At 38.5% G+C, this 19023-nt stretch overlaps 2 protein-coding genes across 2 annotated transcripts; both read left to right on the top strand.

Annotated features, from left to right (window-relative positions):
- The first annotated feature begins 2976 nt into the window (after window positions 1–2976).
- Window positions 2977–4526, top strand: LOC109569938 (hemoglobin fetal subunit beta). The gene is made up of 3 exons (XM_019975741.2): window positions 2977–3095; window positions 3513–3735; window positions 4315–4526. The coding sequence occupies exons 1-3, from the start codon at window positions 3010–3012 to the stop codon at window positions 4441–4443; spliced, it is 438 nt and encodes a 145-aa protein (XP_019831300.2). The 5' UTR covers window positions 2977–3009; the 3' UTR covers window positions 4444–4526.
- An 8133-nt stretch (window positions 4527–12659) lies between these two features.
- On the top strand, window positions 12660–13613 carry LOC139187227 (olfactory receptor 51V1-like). The gene has a single exon (XM_070803240.1). The coding sequence runs from the start codon at window positions 12669–12671 to the stop codon at window positions 13611–13613; it is 945 nt and encodes a 314-aa protein (XP_070659341.1). The 5' UTR covers window positions 12660–12668.
- Window positions 13614–19023: the final 5410 nt, after the last annotated feature.

Genomic DNA, 19023 nt, shown 5'->3' with positions numbered 1-19023 from the left:
AAAAACCTGTTTCACTCTTTAATCATACCAAGTAGACTGAAGCGACTTAGGCAGTAGCAGCAGCATCAATGGTGAAAGACAACAACTCTTGCCCTGACACTTGCATGATGGTGGCTGCAGCAGTCAGTACAAAAGAGGGGCTCATAGACCATTCATGGCAAAGAAAGACATAAAAAAGAAGACACAGTAGAATTATTTGTAAATATATATATGTGTGTGTGTGTGTGTATACACACACATATATATACTGTAATACTACTCAGGTATAAAAAAGAATGAAATTTTGCCAGTTGCAACAACTTGGATGAACCTATAGGATATTACGCTTGGTGAAATCTCAGACAAAGAAAGACAAAATCCTGTTTATTGTGACTTATATGTGGAACATAAAAAGCAAAACAAACTAATATAACAAAGCAGAAATAAACTCAGAGATATAGAGAACAAACTACTTGTTACCCATGGGGAGAGAGAGGAGGGGAGGGTCAGGATAGGGGTAGGGGATTCAAAGATACAAATTACTGTGTACAAAATAGATTAGCAACAAGGATATATTGTACAGAACAGAAAACATAGTCAATAATTTATTGCAACTTTAAATGGTGCATAGTCCTTAAAAATACTGAATCACTATGTTGTATATCTGAAACTAATATAATATTATAGATCAAATATTTAAAAATAATTAATTCAAATCAAATGAATTAGGGAAATCATTTCTGAAAACAGAAAAGGATAGGGGGAGTCTTTAAGTACATGCTAATTTCTGTCAGTCAAGAGGGCAAAATTGTAGCCCTGGCAATCTGGCTCCTTTACAAGAAAATATAGAAATAGACTATACTATTAGTTAGTAAGTTCTGTGAGTTTTCCATAACACAGAGTTCCTGAAAAGATATGTCCAAAGTTTTCCAGAAGAAGTCCTTTAACTCACATATGCCTGACCTCTGATATCAGAGATATAAAATAGGTCTTTTAAAGAGTACAAATATAAAACAATGATAAAGCTAATGGAGATTTCAGTTTAATCAATTGAAACTCAAAACTCAAGGTCAAATCAAGTGTAGTTTTTTGTTTGTTTTTTGTTTTTAACATTTAAAATATTTGAAAGATTTCTTTTCCCAGAAGTCAACATGTGGAAATTTTTTTCTAAGTATAGACCAATAGTTAGAGCTTCTTTCTTTGAAGGTTGCAGAAAAGAGTGATATAAATTGAAAATGTTTAAACTCTATATTTTTTCCCCTATAATCTTGTGGGCATATAATCCTACCCTAACTTCCAGACAGCCAGGCAAGAGCCAACACTTTTCTACATGTCTGAAAATATCAGAATGAATTTGTTCACAAGTACTTGAATGGAAATGGGCCAGATCAAAGGGGTGAGGAATCTTCACTTACCTAGCAATGATGGAAAAAAATATTTTGGAAGCTGGAGTAATTAAAACTGGACATTTATGAATTTCTTTGTAACAACTAGAAATGCAGACGTCCTTTCCTTCTAGTTCCCCTTAAAATATATTAGTTGGAGTTACAGAGACATAGAGCTGAAAGAATGAGAGATTTTTTAAAAACATGTTTTGCCAGTGATGGCAAAGGTGAGAGAAAGGTGATTCTAGACATCAAGTTGTCTGAATCAGGAGAAGGTTCTAAGATGAGAGAAGGGAAGTAAATATTTATGCTCCTATCCTTACTGAAAGGAAGTGGAAATTCAAGAAGAAGGGAAGATGCAGAAAGTAGAGATCATAGAAAGTAGGGGAACCTCAGGGAACTCTGAGATCTAATGCTGAGCTCAGAAATGCTTTCTGCTTTTGCTTTTTCATTAAATCTTCTAGTAGTAAGAAGCAGACCTCTACACTTCAGAAGTTCTTCTTCCGTAAGAAGGTTAAGAGGATTTATTACATGGGTTGGAGGAGGTGCAAAGAGAGAAGAAATATTTGAAAAGCTGTAGATAAAGAAGGATACATTTTAGTAAAAGAAGGTATAAACAAAGTATATAGAGAAAACAGAATTAAAGATGAACTGAAATAGAAGAAATTTTTATGCACACAGTACTCTTAGAGGTTTAGGGGAGAAAACCAGATAATCTGATTCAAACTGGAATGTCTTTCCACAATTTTATCCCTCTTAAATCACAGAGAAGCTTCTCTGTTCTTGAAGACACTTTCCCAGGTCAGTTTATGAGGAAACAATTTATATGCCTTGATTTAGTCATTGAACACATTGCCTCTCTCAGGGTTATTGAAACTTTGGGGGTTTGATCGATTTTTTACTTTGTATTTCTTACTACATGGAGAGGTCTCTATGTTTTCATCTATGGAATAATGGAGTAGCTATTTCATAGGAATTCTTGATCCATACTTATTCTATTTTTCTATCATTATTTATTTGGTCATAAATTAAATTAAGAAAAAGTTGAATGAGTAGATTAGCAAATGAATATTTGTTTTCATACCAGAACGACTTAATCCCAAACAAGCAAACAAAAGAGATGCGTATTTAGAACAGGGGCAGAGGTTTCATCCATGCTGTCCTTGTAATTCTTTTGCATATTCTGAAGGCACAGGAGATGATCCATCCACATCGTCTTAAGCTGAATCATAGTGGACAAATCCTTTCCACTTTCTGGAGCCCGGATTCTTCATTTGTATAATAAGAAAATTGAGGAGGTGGTTTCCAAGAGGTTACTTCGTTGTGATTCTAAAATCTCTGCAAGCAAACTTGCTAAGGAAGATGATTTTAGTAGCAGTTTGTATTGCTGGAATGACTGAGACCTAGAGATGCCCAGAAAGAGGGCTGAAGGTCTAAAGTCAGTGCCAGGAAGACTAAGGAGAGGTATGACTGTCATCATTCAAGCCTCACCCTGTGGAACCACACCTTGGCCTGAGCCAAACTGCTCACAGAAGCAGGGAGGTCAGGAGGCAGGGCTAAGCATAAAAGGAAGAGCTGGGCCAGCTGCTGCTTACACTTGCATCTGACACAACTGTGTTCACTAGCAACTACACAAACAGACACCATGCTGAGTGCTGAGGAGAAGGCTGCCGTCACCTCCCTATTTGCCAAGGTGAAAGTGGATGAAGTTGGTGGTGAGGCCCTGGGCAGGTAGGTATCCCGCTTACAAGACAGGTTTGCTGCTGCTGCTGCTAAGTCGCTTCAGTCGTGTCCGACTCTGTGAGACCCCATAGACGGCAGCCCACCAGGCTTCACCGTCCCTGGGATTCTCCAGGCAAGAACTTTGGAGTTGGTTGCCATTTCCTTCTCCAATGCATGAAAGTTAAAAGTGAAAGTGAAGTCGTTCAGTCATGTCCGACGCTCAGCGACCCCATGGACTGCAGCCTTCCAGGCTCCTCCGTCCATGGGATTTTCCAGGCAAGAGTACTGGAGTGGGGTGCCATTTCCTTCTCCGACAAGACAGGTTTAAGGAGAGTGAAATACACCTGGGCATGTGAGGACAGAGCCATCCCTGAGATTCTGAAAGCTGCTGACTTCCTCTGACCTTGTGCTGTTTTCTCCCCCTAGGCTGCTGGTTGTCTACCCCTGGACTCAGAGGTTCTTTGAGTCCTTTGGGGACTTGTCCTCTGCCGATGCCATTTTGGGAAACCCTAAGGTGAAGGCCCATGGCAAGAAGGTGCTGGACTCCTTCTGTGAGGGCCTGAAGCAACTTGATGACCTCAAGGGTGCCTTTGCTTCGCTGAGTGAGCTGCACTGTGATAAGCTGCACGTGGATCCTGAGAACTTCAGGGTGAGTTTGTGGAATCCTCAATATTCTCTTTTTATGGTCAAGCTTGTGTCATGGGGAGAGAGCTGACTGGCAGGACATAGTTTAGAAAGGAGAAGATGTATTCTGGTTAAAGTGCTAAGGACTCCTCAGAACCATTTAGATTCTTTTAACCTCTTTGCTCACAATAATCATTTCTTCTGATTCATTCTTGTTCTCTGTTGTCTGCAATGTCTTCTCTTTTTAATTATACTCTTTGAGTGTTCAGTTTGAAAAAAAGATTTCTTCATCTACTTTAAAAATAATATCTAATATTTTCCCCTTATCTGTTCCTTTCAAGGGATAAAATGTTGTATTGCTTTTCAAAGTGATTCAAAATAATAAAAATGATAAAAAGTTCTGGATTAAGATAGAAAGAGAAAAACATTTCTAAATATAAATTCAGCCTGCTATGGGTAGCTTCACATCAGCAGTAGCATCTATACTTCAGTCATCTTTGTGCTAATACCCTAGGGGCACAGCTTGGGATGAATCTGAAGTACTCTGAATCTAACCTGGGCACCTGCACTAACCCTGCCCTTGCTTAATATCTTTTCCACACAGCTCCTGGGCAACGTGCTGGTGGTTGTGCTGGCTCGCTGCTTTGGCAGTGAATTCTCCCCGGAGCTGCAGGCTAGCTTTCAGAAGGTGGTGACTGGGGTGGCCAATGCCCTGGCCCACAGATATCACTAAGCTCCCCTTCCTGATTTCCAGGAAAGGTCTTTTCATCCTCAGAGCCCAAAAACTGAATATGGAAAAATTATGAAGCGTTGTGTGCATCTGCCTAATAAAGACATTTATTTTCATTGCACTGGTGTATTTAAATTATTTCACTGTCTCTTACTCAGATGGGCACACGGGAGGGCAAAGCACTGAAGACATAAAGAAATGAAGGGCTAAGTTGAGACTTTGAGAAAATATATCAGTATCTTGGACCCCATGACAGGAGTGGTTGTACACAGCTGATGTTATTGGAAAACGGGCTCTGCTCCTTACTCTTACTTTCCTTTAAAGAATTCAAGTTGCAGCTTAATTTGTGAGTTAGATCATTGCTAAGTTTTATTAAAATAAATTATGTTATTTAGCTTTTTTTTTTGTAAATGTCTTCTCTCTCTTTAATTGTCCAGAACCTCACCTAAATCCATTAGGTTCTTCTGCCTAAGGACACCACTGTTTAAAACTTTCTTTAGGCACTTTACTGTCCCATTGCTCTTTCTCCCCTGACTTCTTATTATCCTTGTTTTCTCTGCCATCTTACAAAGATCTACCTGAAGAGCAGAACCTTCTGTCCTGGATTCTGGAAATGACATATGAATTTTGAGTAATCCTTGTTCCCTCTTGCATCCTAATTCTGAATCTCAGTTCAGTTCACTTCAGTGGCTCAGTTGTGTATGATTCTTTGCGATCCCATGGACTTCAGGGGGAGGTAGTTTTGCTCTCACTTTGCTTGTACTATAATATTGTGATAAATATTAGATTGATGAGAATGTAAAAAGGGACTTTTGTGGCTTGATAGTCACTCCTGTCTTGCAATCCTTTCATGGGATTCCACTAAACAGAATTCCATTCTCCCCAGGATGCTTTAGCATCTACATCACGGAAGTGACTAGAGGTCTGCCCTCTTTATCTGGTCTCTGATGGCTTCTCTGCCTTTGTAGTCATTAGCATAGTGTTACCAGAAGCAACATATGCCAATTTAATCCTCTCTTTCAATAACCGCTTATCCGGATACTTGATTCTGGAAATGATGTATGAATTTTTAGTAATCCTTGTTTCCTCTTGCATCCTAATTCTGAATCTCTGTTCAGTTCAGTCCAGTGGCTCAGTTGTGTACAATTCTTTGCAACCCCATGGACTGCAGCATGCCAGGCTTCCCTGTCCATCACCAACTCCTGGAGCTTGCTCAAATTCATGCCCATTGAGTTGGTGATGCCATTCAACCATTTCATCCTCTGTCATCCCCTTCTCTTGCCTTCAGTTTTTCCCAGCATCAGGGTCTTTTACAATGAATCAGTTCTTCATATCAGGTGGCCAAAGTGTTGAAGCTTCAGCTTCAGTATCAGTCCTTCCAGTGAATATTCAGGACTGATATCCTTCAGGTTTGATTTGATCTCCTTGCAGTCCAAGGGACTCTCATGAGTCTTCTCCAACATCACAGTTCAAAAGCATCAATTCTTCAGCGGTCACCTTTCTTCATTGTCCAACTCTCACATCCACACATGACTACTGGAAAAACCATAGCCTTGACTAGATGGACATTTGTTGATAAAGTAGTGTCTCTGCTTTTTAATATGCTGTCTAGATTTGTCATAGCTTTTCTTCCAAGAAGCAAGCATCTTTGAATTTCATGGCTGCAGTCACCATCTTCAGTGACTTTGGAGCCCCCCAAAATAAAGTCCTCACTGTTTCCATTGTTTCCCCATATATTTGCCATCAGATGATGAGACCAGATGCCATGGTATTAGTTTTCTGAATGCTGACTTTTAAGGCAGCTCTTTCACTCTCCTCTTTCACTTTCATCAAGAGGCTCTTTAGCTCCTCTTTGCTTTCTTCCATAAGGGGGGGTGACACCTGCATATCTGAGCTTATTGATATTTCTCCAGGCAATCTTGATTCCAGCTTGTGCTTCATCCAGCCCGACATTCTATGTACTTGGCATAGAAGTTAGATAAGCAGGGCGACGATACACAGCCTTGACGCATTCCTTTCCCTATTCTGAATCTAGTTGGGGAGGTTCTGAATTTACAGTTACAAGTGACTGTAAATGAGTATACAAGGCTTTTATGAGATCTGCGGATGAAGCCCTTGGTATGAAATGGTGGTAAAGATAAGTAGTATAGACAATTGTCCAGAAGACAAGAAGACAAAAGTCAGAAAAGAAAAGGAGGCCAAGTCACTGATGAATAATGTGTTTGTGTATTCTGAGAATTTCAGGTAAACAGGAAAGATAACTGAAGCAAAACTGCCTGAGATAGAATAGAATAGATTATAAATTTTGGTGAACACAGTGAAGCATATTCTTAAAGTTAAAAACAGACAAGAGGATACAATTCAGCCACTACTCACAAGATGTTTGCACTGCCAGTCGACAAGTAAAGTAAGATAGTTTAACAGTTTAGAACATCACTTTGAAATCAGACAGCCAGGATTTAAAAAACATTACTACTTATTAGCTCTGACCTTGTGAAAAATCTGCTGTCAATTTGGTATATAAACATGTCGTCTTTAAGTTTGCAAGAAAATGAAAAAAAAATAAAAGTCTCAACACAATTCCATACTTTGACCTTTAACAAAAGTTAATGTCAGGTGAGAATTTACAAAGAGTAAGTTGACTCATTTAACATCTCTTCCTAAATGCAACAGATTTCAGGCTGGGGTGGCAATATTGAAGAGTAGGGAATTTGGGGGCCTTTTTTTTTTTTTTTTTTAATGGATCTTAACAACAGGCAACCATGCTAGCAGCATCTATGTCTAGAAGAAAGTTGAATTACTATGTACGTCTGGAATCAACAAATTAAAGAAAAGTCTCTCATTTTTAAGACAAATGTTTTAGGGGGTCTAATCAGAGATGAAAATGTGATGGTAGGAAGCAGCTTGAGAACAGTCCAGTTGAAATAACACAGGGCACAAAAAAGAGACAAAGATATCAAATAATATAAAAATGTCAATCAGTTGGCTGATGCATAGATCATCAAATGCCCTCTTATATTTTGCTGTTGCTGAGTATTTTCAAGGACGGCTAACAAGAGCATGGATGCTCATTTATGTTAAGTCTAATGAGATCATACAAATCCTGATGGGAACTTCTCAAACACCCAGATGACCACCCTGCAACATAAATTTTTATTATGCTGTCTAAGAAATGGATAGTCATTTTTCAATACTCATTCATTATAAGAATATTATTTATAGATACCTTATATAATACATAGTAAGTAAAATAATATGCTGTGCTTAGTCACTCAGTCATGTCTGAATCTTTGTCCCCATGGACTGTGGCACCTCTGTCCATGGCGATTTTCCAGGCAAGAATACTGGAGTGGCTTGCCATGTCCTTCTGTAGGGGATCTTCCCAACCCAGGAATGGAACCAAGTCTCCTGGATTACAGGTGGATTCTTTACCAGTGGAACTACCATAAATATATGTAAATATACATATAGGTATGTAAACATACATATGTATAGATATGTAAACATACATAAAGATAGTACATAATAAAGGGGAACATTCAAGAAATGAAGAGTTATAGTCATTCACATAAACTGTGATTTTAAGACTATTCTAGATTTGTGGCAAATAAGCTGTCTCTGATGCAAATGTATTTACAACCCCTGAACATCTAGTTCTCTAAACTAGGCTTATAAAGGGTTCTTATCTTTTCAGTCTTTTCAAAACTCTTAAATACTTGACCTGACCTATATTTACTCAATTCAGAACAAATCTGCCTTATGCATTTTATTCATCTTTGAGGCTTCCCTGGTGGCTCAGATGGCAAAGAATCTGCCTGCAAAGTGGGAGACCTGGGTTCGATCCCTGGAAAAGACGTGGGAAGAGCCCCTGGAGTTGAGCATGGCAATCCAGTACAATATTCTTGCCTGGAGAATCCCCATGGACAGAGGAGCCTGGTGGACTACAGTCCATGGGGGTCACAAAGAGTTTGACAGGACTGACCAACTAAACACATTATGCATCTTTAAAGAAAGGGAAAATTTCACAACCTGCTTCTGCCCCCTGCTGACATCATGAGAAGAATCATCTATTTAAGAGTGACACTATCATGAATTTTTCGAGGCAGGTCCAGTGTGGGTGCCATTAAATAATTATGCTGAAGTACGAACAAAAATCTGGATTGTCCTGGAATACAGAGTTGTTCTTATTCAATGTAATTATAAAGATACTGATTTTTAGGCTTAGCACTCTCCCTCTGTGACTTTGGCTTTCCAGGTGGCGCAAGTGGTAAAGAATCCGTCTGCCAAGGCAGGAGATGCAAGAGACCTAGGTTCCATCTCTGGGTTGGGAAGATCCCCTGGGGTAGGAAATGGCAACCCACTTAAATATTCTGGCCTGAAAAATCCCATCGACAGAGGAGCCTGGCAGGCTACAGTCCACGGGGTCGCAAAAAGTCAGATACAACTGAGTGACTAACACTTCTTACGCCTTTAGGTTAAGCAAGGATTGTTGGTCATTACCTATTCCAAAAAAAGTCATGAAGTAATCACATAGGGAATCATTTCCAAAGGACAGAAAAAAAGTACCATAGGTGTCTGAACACATAAGTCAGTTTAAACTGTAGAATATAAGAAAAGACTGCCCTGAAAAAAGGTTTCTGTTTAATCAGTCCCAAATATGCTTCCAAATCAGCATTCCAGACAAAGCGCTCAGAGGAAGACCATGATCCTATCGTTACATTGGATGGAAACTAACCTATGCTTGTCCTCTCCAGTTGTTTATGTCAGACAGTATTCTGGTTGCCCCAAATTCAGAAACAAGTATTCTGCACCCTGACTTTGTGGTGGTCACATAACACAGCATGATGTTTGGGGAAATATTGGGTCTCTTTTTTTCTTCTTGGTACAGGTCAAGCATCTGACATCTCTGAATACTTTCCCCGTGGAATCTTCATTTATCATTCTCATCAACACTGTACTTTCTTGGCTCCCATCCTACATCTCAAATAGAATTAAAAAAAAAATTCCAACATTTATTACTCTTCTGTTGCTGTAATGTTGATATTCTTTTTGGCAGTAGCATTAACATTCATGGCTTGTCTGAAGAAGCTTGACAGAGAGTATGTTCTTTCAGTGTAGGCTTACATTCACAGAATAGTTGCAACTTTTGGCATCAATCCCAGGGTCGAGCCTATATGTCTGGATCACGCTGGGCGCGATAGGAATCATATTCAAATTTTGTATTTTATGACCAAGATCAGCAAGAATTTCTAGGATGGCATCTGTTTTATATATCATATAAGTCTTACATATGATGACCCAAGATTGAAAATGTGTAGCCAACAGGGATCAGATATGAGTACCTTAAGATATGAGTGGTTAGGTCTCATGGCAACTATTTGCAAACTTGTCTTGTTTTTAATACCTCTGGAAGGTACAGCTCTTATTTCATAGACAAAATTCATTAATAAAATATTTATTTGATAAATGCTCACTCTATTCTAAATCTCATTTTATATAGCAGTGAGCAGGAGGAAAAAAAAAAAAAAAACACATAACTCCTGGTCTTCTAGAACTTCCAGTAGATCTAAAGGACAATCAGCATATAGCAAATAGTATAAATATCAAGCAGGATTTTGCAATGAGAGTGACTTCTTTGAGAAAATGGAACCAATAATGACAAGGTTACAAAAATCACCCTAAAGAAGCAACATTAAACTGAAGCCTGAATTATTAAATGAGATTTTGCACAAAAAACTTGAATTAAGTAATTCTAAGCAGAAAAAAGATCAAGGTCAAAGATGAGACAGGAATACTCTTAATTTGCTTTGAGGAAGAGAAGGATGCCTAGAGATTAGGGAGTGAAGCCAACAATGATCCTTGATGTAGAAGTAGATGTGGATGGGCCAGGTCATGTAAAGTTTTCTGATCATGATACCATGATAAATAACTTGCATTTTATTTTAAGAGCATAAGAATCAACCAGAATATTTTTTAAACAAAGGCTTATGCTATCTAGTAGAGTTTTGTAGAAAAGCAGTCAGGATCCTCTGCTTTTTTAGAGACAAGTGCAAAAACAATTAAGCTGGCTAGCAAATTATTACAATAACCATGGAAAAGATGTTATAAACCAAGATACTGGGAATATGCAGGTCTACTGGTGAAAAGTGAGCAGGTTCAGGGTATGTTTTAGGGTAGAAATGATAGAAACTAATAAAGGATTTGATGAAGAGGGGAGGAATAGCAAGAATGGTTCTAGAATTTTTGTAAGCAGTTGTGTGGTTGGTGGAGTCATTTTGAGATATTCGGAGGAAATAGGGAGATAATTATTTAGGGGGAGGATGAAGTACTTAATTGCCATAATTATAATTTTTAGATTAAATACCGAAGTGGAGATATCAAGGAGACAATTATATCCATGAGTCTAAAATCACAGAAGGGGTGAAAACTTAGCCTTGTAAATTACAGGCTACTATAGTGAGTAAAAACTGACACTCTCTTCACTTTCAGGAAACTTACAGTTTACTGTGTAACAGAAACCTTAGTGAAATAAGTCATCTAATGAATATCAAATTATAAATTGAATGAGTTATATAAAGATGAATGTACATTACCAAAATAATAGGTACGTGGAGAAAATCTGTCCAAGTTAAGGGGCTTCCTGAAAAGTGATGTTTCAGATGAAGAGGAAAAATGCAAGACTGTTTGAAAAAGAGAATAAAAAGGTTGGGGAGAAGATGGAGAAACACATCGTGGCAGAGAGAACAAGAGAAAAATCTTGTGAAAAAAAGCAGTGGTGGTTTTGAAAAATAAATGTGTTCAAAGAAAGTCCAGGCACTCAATGAAGAAAATGTACTAAAAATAGTGAACTATCTAATATTGAGAGGGGCTTGCTTGTGCTTAAGCCTAATTGCTCAGTCTTGTACAACTCTTTACAACCTTTTGGACTGTAGCCCACTAGGCTCCTGGGTCCATGGGATTTTTCAGGCAAAAATACTGGAGTGGGTTGCCATTTCCTTCTCCAGTGGATCTTCCCAGTCCAGGGACTGAACCCACATCTCCTGTGTTTCCTGAACTGCAGGTGGATTCTTTACCCATTGAGCTGTGGGGGAAGCTCAGAACAAGAAATAAAAATGGATAGGCTCCTAAAAGAAGCTGCCTGATGAGACTGGTACGATAAAGATGAAGGATAGGCTATATAAATGGAAGCCAGAATCCAAAGCTACTTTAACATGTTGGAATAATCAACGTGTTTCATAATCAAATATGAAAGTCAATATAAAGTTTTAAGCACGTGCCTAAATGATATGAGCCATTAAATCTTTGTAATGACTTCCAGGGCCAGAATTCAAATCAAGATAAAAATGTGAAAAACAAGCCAATCAATTCTGCTGCAAAGAGGCCTTTAGATTTAGTTATTCAACATTGGCCTTATGATCTTTAGAACAGCAGTTTCTAAGGAAGAGAAAATAATTGCTCATCCTTTCAATAAGTGTCTATTAAATGAATACTTAGCCAATTAATGACATGAATAAATAGTGGGTGGAGAACTCTGGGTTGATGTCAGAGGCAAAGTGTCTTCAACCTGAGTCTCCAAGTCACAGGAGCACACATGGATTGAACATCCCAGAGGGTAAGAGCTCCCATGGGAAATCTCTTGCCACAAGTTTCATGCATAAATATTCCTCTTGGCTTATCACTAAGGTTGAAAAACTTTCTGGCTATGTCATTTAGAGTGGGAGAAAACAGAAACATTTCCACTATTTGGAGGAAAATATGCTTGGAAACAACACAAATGGAAAAATATGGGTGCAGAGTGACTACTTTATAGTACTCTTCATTCTAAATGCTTTATGAGTTGGAAGGAGAAAACTAAGAATTCTTTTGAGAATCTTCTCTCTCAATTTTATAGGTATACCATCACACCAGCATCCCTGGGAAAATGTCCCAGAAAACATATCCTTTCTGAAAATTAGTTTCCTGCTCCAGTCTGTTCATCATTACAGGTGTCTTCTAAGGTCCGCCAGTGGATGAATAACGACACTTACGTGACATCAGGAGAGCACCATTCTCTTCCAGCCGACAGATACATATGCCTCTAAAGGACAGAGTTGCTTGGCCACATTATGTAAAGTTAGTTAACTTTTAGCATAATTTTGTTTACTTAGAAATTCTACCTCATCTGAAATCGGAGCATTCTCTTTGAAAAATACTTTCTGGCTGCCTCGAAAAATTATCTCAGATCCAGAATGATAGCTTTAGTAAGCCCCAGCACTAATTCCTCCTTCTTCCTTCTCACTGGATTTTCTGGTCTGGAGCAGCAATACCCCTGGATCTCTGTTCCCTTCTCCACCATTTATGCTGTTGTTCTTTTGGGTAACTGCCTGGTGCTGTATGTAATCTGGACTGAACCTAGCCTGCATCAACCCATGTTCTACTTCCTGGCCATGCTGGCTATCACTGATTTGTGCATGGGACTGTCCACAGTGAACACAGTGCTAGGGATCCTGTTGGGGTTGATTCAAGAGATCAGCCTGGATTCCTGCATTACCCAGGCCTATTTCATCCATGGTCTGTCTTTCATGGAATCCTCTGTTCTCCTAACTATGGCCTTTGACCGGTACATTGCAATTTGCAATCCACTGCGTTATTCCTCTAACCTGACTAATTCCAGAATTATCAAAATCGGACTCACCATTTCAGGTAGGAGTTTCTTCTTTATTACACCCCCTATTATCTGTTTGAAATACTTCCACTACTGCCGTCCCCACATCCTCTCTCATTCATTCTGCCTGCACCAAGACCTTCTCCGCCTAGCCTGCTCAGACATTCAATTCAATAGCTACTACGCCCTGATGCTGGTTATTTGCACACTATTGTTGGATGCTGTACTTATCCTCTTCTCCTATGTCCTGATTCTTAAATCAGTTCTGGCAACTGCCTCTCCGGAGGAATGGCATAAGTCATTTCAGACGTGCATCTCCCATGTTTGTGCTGTCCTCGTGTTCTACATTCCTATCATTAGCCTTACAATGGTGCACCGATTTGGCAAGCATCTCTCCCCTGTGGTCCATGTCCTTATGGGCAACATCTACATCCTTTTTCCACCTTTGATGAACCCTATCATCTACAGTGTCAAGATCCAGCAGATTCGTAGCAGAATGCTCAGACTCTTTTCTCTAAAAATATGTTGAGATATTACAGTGTTCAAAAAACAAAATAGCAACAATAAAAATAAACAAGCAAATATCAATACAAAAATACACTTTGTTGGAATTATGACTTTAGCCCTGAACCCATGATCCTTGATTTTAAAACACACTTTAAATGTAGATAATCACCTCAAACAAGTTCCATCCTAGCCTATGACTTGGAAGTCAGCTGTTTTTAGGGATGGAGGTGGGAGATTCTATCTCAAGCATTCCATGGTTTCCTTCTAAATTTGTGTAAACAAGACAGACATAGGTAATGCCATAATTGTGACCATATTCAAAAATGTATAAACCTATTTAACATGCCCAGAATGGCTTTTTGAGCACTTTTTTGCACGGAAACAAAGTAAGATTCAAATACTTGGTCTTTTAGTTTCAAAAGTGGGCAACTTGAAGCATTTTCAATTATCTGAGATTCAGTTACTTAATCTTTAAAATGGGGAAAATACCAACTGACAGAAATTTTGTAAAGATTGTCTGGACCAGAATTGTCCACTAGTATTTTTCATAGTGAATAGAGGGGGAGGAGATGGAAGCAGTGACAGATTTTCTCTTCTTGGGCCCTAAAATTACTGCAGATGGTGATGGCAGCCATGAAATTAGAAAACAGTTGCTTCCTGGCAGGAAAACTAAAACAAAATGTAGACAGTGTGTTAAAAAGCAAGGACATCACTTTGCCAACAAAGGTCTGCGTAGTCAAGGCTATGGTCTTTCCGGTAGCCATGTATGGCTGTGAGAGCTGGACCATAAAGAAGGCAGAGTACCAAAGAATCGATGCTTTCAAACTGTGGTGCTGGAGAAGACTCTTGAGAGACCCTTGGAATGCAAGGGGATGAAACCAGTCAACCTAAAAGGAAATCAACTCTGAATACTCTTTGGAAGGACTGATGCTGAAGCTGAAGTTCCAATAATTTGACCACCTGCTTCTAACTGTTGACTCATTGGAAAAGACCCTGATGCTGGGAAAGATTGAAGGCAGGAGGAGAAGAGGGCAACAGAGGATGAAATGATTGGATAACATCACCGATGCAATGAACATAAACGTAGGCCAAATCTGGGAGAACTGAAGGACAGGGAAGTCGGGCATGCTACAGTTTATGTGGCAGTGAAGAGTCAGACATGACTTAGTAACTGAACAGCAACAATAATTTTTCTAAAATGATAAAGATGTTCTCTAAAATAGAGTAATAAATACAAACCTAGACTGCTAGCTGCATATGTCTACTGAACACTTGAAATGTAGGTAGTACAACTGGGCAACTACATTTTCAACTCTGTTTTATTGTGGTTAATGTGCTTAATCACTTAATTGTGTCTGATTGTTCAACCCTTAGGACTGTAGCCCACCAGGCTCCTCAGTCCATGGAATTCTCCAGGCAAGAATACTGGAATGGGGTGCTAGTCCCTCCTCCAGGAGATCTTCCTGACCCAGGGATTGAACCCATGTTTCTTGTGTCTCCTGGATTGCAGGTGGCTCTTTACCTGCTGAGCCATTGAGAAAGCCCCATTTTATTGTGTTTTATATATATTTAAATGTTAAAAGGCCATTACATTGCACAATGCAGTGGCTACTGCATTAAACAGTGTAGATCTAGGATGTAAAGAGGGCATATAACAAAATATGACTTTGGATTTAACTTGTACCATATCTAATTTAAATTATTATATATATATTTTTTATTATTTTATTTTATTTTTTAACTTTACAATATTGCATTGGTTTTGCCAAATATCAACATGAATCCACCACGGGTATACACGTGTTCCCCATCCTGAACCCTCCTCCCTCCTCCGTCCCCATACCACCCCTCTGGGTCGTCCCAGTGCACCAGCCCCAAATATCTAGCATCGTGCATTGAACCTGGACTGGCGACTCATTTCATATATGATACTATACATGTTTCAGTGCCATTCTCCCAAGTCTCCCCACCCTCTCCCTCTCCCACAGAGTCCAAAAGACTGTTCTATACATCAGTGTCTCTTTTGCTGTCTCGTATACAGGGTTATTGTTACCATCTTTCTAAATTCCAAGCATATATGTGTTAGTATACTGTATTGGTGTTTTTCTTTCTGGCTCGCTTGTTATTTTTATATGCAGACTTACTTGTTACATTTTATATGCAGACTTCACTGCCTTTGGGCTAGAAACTGATTTTGCTTTGAATCTTTAAATCTAAAGAGGTGAATGTGAAACTGTCTGTTTACCACTGATTCTGAGTTCAAATGTAAATTAACACAGGTTCCCTTCTAAATAATTTAGTTCTGTTTTCAAAAGAAGGAACACAAGAATCACTTAGATATATGTGCAGAGACAAAGAGGACAATTAGTTCAATAATTCTATAATCTCTTAGGAGGGATCAGAGCTATTATTCCATAGAATCTAGAAACCTAGCTTCCAAGGACTAAAAAACCTGTTATCTACCTCCCTGGGGCTGGTTTCAGTTTCGTGGCCTGAAGAGCCAATGAGAAACAATGACCTTTTAGGAGTTGACATGACTTTATTATAAAGCCTAAAAGATATAATCCAGCTTGGGTAAGAAATACTTCTAAAACAGTGAGTTAAAAAAAAAAATAGGTTCTCTTCTTTTTTCCTTTTGTTATAGGTAGACTGCCATGTCATTGCACTGGTCCCTAAAGTGAAATCATAACAAATCATGAGAAAGCTAAAAGAGCTGGAGTGTGGTGACAGAAGTAGGGTGCAGGAAATTAGAAAGTCTCAGCTCAGCTGGTATTCATTTAGTTCTCCTATCAAAAAGTTAAGGTCCAGAATGGGAGAGATCAGTGATTCTTACAAGTGACAGAACATGGCCAAGGATTCAAAATGTGATTTTAGTAAAAAATAATCTGCTATAATAAATCCATAATCAGATACTCACTGTACACTATACCTCCTAATTTTCCTAAAATGGTCTTATTGTTAAATATACAAAGGATTTTCTACAGGAGGCTATGTTTCTGTTCCCTGGGATCTTTGTGACCATTACTTGAAAAAGGAAAAAATCTGATAGAGTAATACATAGAGACTTCCAGAGGAGGAAAATGAAAATGCATCATTTTCTAGAATGTTTCTGATTAAAACTTTAAAAATAATACCAACTCAGCCAAGAGCTCTTTTACAGTGGGAATTTATATCTTAAAACTTTTCTACCAAAAGTGTGGTTTCTAATCCTGTAGCCTCAGCACCATCTGGGAGCTCATAAGAAATGTGGAATCTTGGGCTCTAGTCTTCCTACTCAGAGAAGGCAATGGCACCCCACTCCAGTACTCTTGCCTGGAAAACCCCATGGGCAGAGGAGCCTGGTGGGCTGCAGTCCATGGGGTCACACAGAGTCGGACACGACTGAAGTGACTTAGCAGTAGCAGTAGCAGTAGCAGTCTTCCTACTGAGTCAGAATCTCTATGAGTGCTTGCTTTTGTCTATTAAAATATGGCTTTATTTGATGAGTTTGGATATATATCAGACACCAATGACACTATCACCACAGTCAAGGTAATAGACATGTCTGTCACCTCCAAAAGTTTCTTTGTATCTTTTGTGTGTTTATTTGTTCATTTTGTTATAAGAACACAATATGAGATTTACCTTCTTAGGCATAAAACAGCATGTTGTAAAACTGCAAACATTAAATATGTGCAGTTTTTGTACAGCAATTGTACCTCAATAAAACTGTGAAAAAATGGATTTATTTAAATTTTAGCAGTCTCAACTTTCCCCAGAATCCTATAATGACTTTATTAATTTCTTTGGGAAATGTCCTCTGGTTCTTCTGGTATGCTGTCTTCCTCTTTTCAGTGGGTCGATAAACCTCATTATGTCAGATTACAGTTTGTTTCTGGTGCTTTTTACATTTTCATATATCATATCAAGCCATGTTTTGTTCAATCTTTAAGTTTTATGTATTTATTTCTACCAAATAACATACCAATTATTCCCCACGTTGTATGAACACACTACTATAAATTTGAAAAACTATTAATCAAATATATTTTATATGTGCATTACTTAATAAATGCATTTTTCTTTAGCTGTGATCTTCATTCTCCACCTATTACCATGTCAGTCTATCTTATCTTGCTACTGAAAAACAGCCACCAATGTATTTCATTACATTTTTCTCCCCTGATAACTTTCCCTCATTCAAATCTGAGTAACCAAGGAAAGATAAGTGAAGTGAAACTCACTCAGTCGTGTCTGACTCCTTGTGACCCCATGGACTATGTAGTCCATGGAAATCTCCAGGCTAGAATACCGGAGTGGGTAGCTGTTCCCTTTCCAGGGGACCTTCCCAGCCCAGGGATTGAACCCAGTTCTGCATTGCAGGCAGATTCTTTACCAGCTGAGCCACCAAGGAAGCCCTCATATTGCTTATATGTGAGCAGTTACGGAGGATCAAAGGCTCAGACTCTCCTCTAGCAGCTTCCTTTGCTTAAGCAAAAAAGAAAAAAGGGAAAGGAACACTCTCATACAGAGGTGGATGTCACCAGAGTGAACCCCACCATTCTGGATGTGAGGCCACTTGGAAATACAAGCAAGCCCGAGTGTCTCAGAGCCCTGCGTTGCTTGGGACAGGACACAGTTAGTTAACATCTAGGAGCAGTGTCAGGAAAACCTGCGTTCAAGGAAAGAGAAATAGTGCATAATTTATGTTTGACAATAAATTATCCATACATACATCTGCTTATTATTATGTAACTGTTACAAACAAGGATATAGATCAATATTCATTGATTTAGGGATTCTTAAATCCCTAAATGATTTCTTAATTTAAATCTATGATTTCTTCTGTGAAAAAATAAGATGGTAAATAAGACATGTAGTATCTCCCAACTGGGATAACATGCTTAGATAAAGTTTTCATGTCTCTAAGCACAGACAAAGGGGTAAAATGTCTCCATCCTGATCACATTGGATATCATCGGAAGGAGGAAAAACAGATGACTAACATTTGCTTTTTGATTTATTATAATGAGCATGCATCACTCTTTTAATTAAACAAAATCTAACAAAACATACTAAATTAAAAAAAGACAAAATAAAGGATTGAAATTTGTTCTTTATAATATAGGCAATTGCACTGGCCCCTATGCTAGTTTGTCTATGTAAAGCCTAAATTTTACGATGTATTTGAAAAAGCACAAACCTCCTTAAGCCTTACAGATAGTCCTTGTATATTTTTCCTCAGAACAAGTTACCTAATAACCTTAAGTTCCTTATCGTAGCAAATCTAAGAGATACTACATTAGTGATTCTTCCCAGATAAAGATCCTCAGGAAAGTGATTTACAAAGAACAAGTGGACAGAATAGTTGCTGTCAGTAAACGTATTCTTCAATGTGTCAGAACAAATTACTTTGAGAAAAGTTCAAGGCTTCTGAATTACTGCTCCCAATC

The sequence above is a fragment of the Bos indicus genome, chromosome 15 (genome assembly GCF_029378745.1).
Source record: "Bos indicus isolate NIAB-ARS_2022 breed Sahiwal x Tharparkar chromosome 15, NIAB-ARS_B.indTharparkar_mat_pri_1.0, whole genome shotgun sequence".
NCBI lineage: Eukaryota > Metazoa > Chordata > Mammalia > Artiodactyla > Bovidae > Bos > Bos indicus.
The sequence above is the reverse complement of the archived record's forward strand: the minus strand, read 5'-3'. Positions and strand labels throughout refer to the sequence as shown.

Bases quoted from the DNA above. Each gene is read 5' to 3' on its own strand.
- LOC109569938 (XM_019975741.2), top strand. From the start codon at position 3,010: ATGCTGAGTGCTGAGGAGAAGGCTGCCGTCACCTCCCTATTTGCCAAG. The intron at 3,096-3,512 runs GTAGGTATCCCG...TTCTCCCCCTAG, and splicing joins GGTGGTGAGGCCCTGGGCAG to GCTGCTGGTTGTCTACCCCT. The intron at 3,736-4,314 runs GTGAGTTTGTGG...TTTTCCACACAG, and splicing joins TGGATCCTGAGAACTTCAGG to CTCCTGGGCAACGTGCTGGT.
- LOC139187227 (XM_070803240.1), top strand. From the start codon at position 12,669: ATGATAGCTTTAGTAAGCCCCAGCACTAATTCCTCCTTCTTCCTTCTC.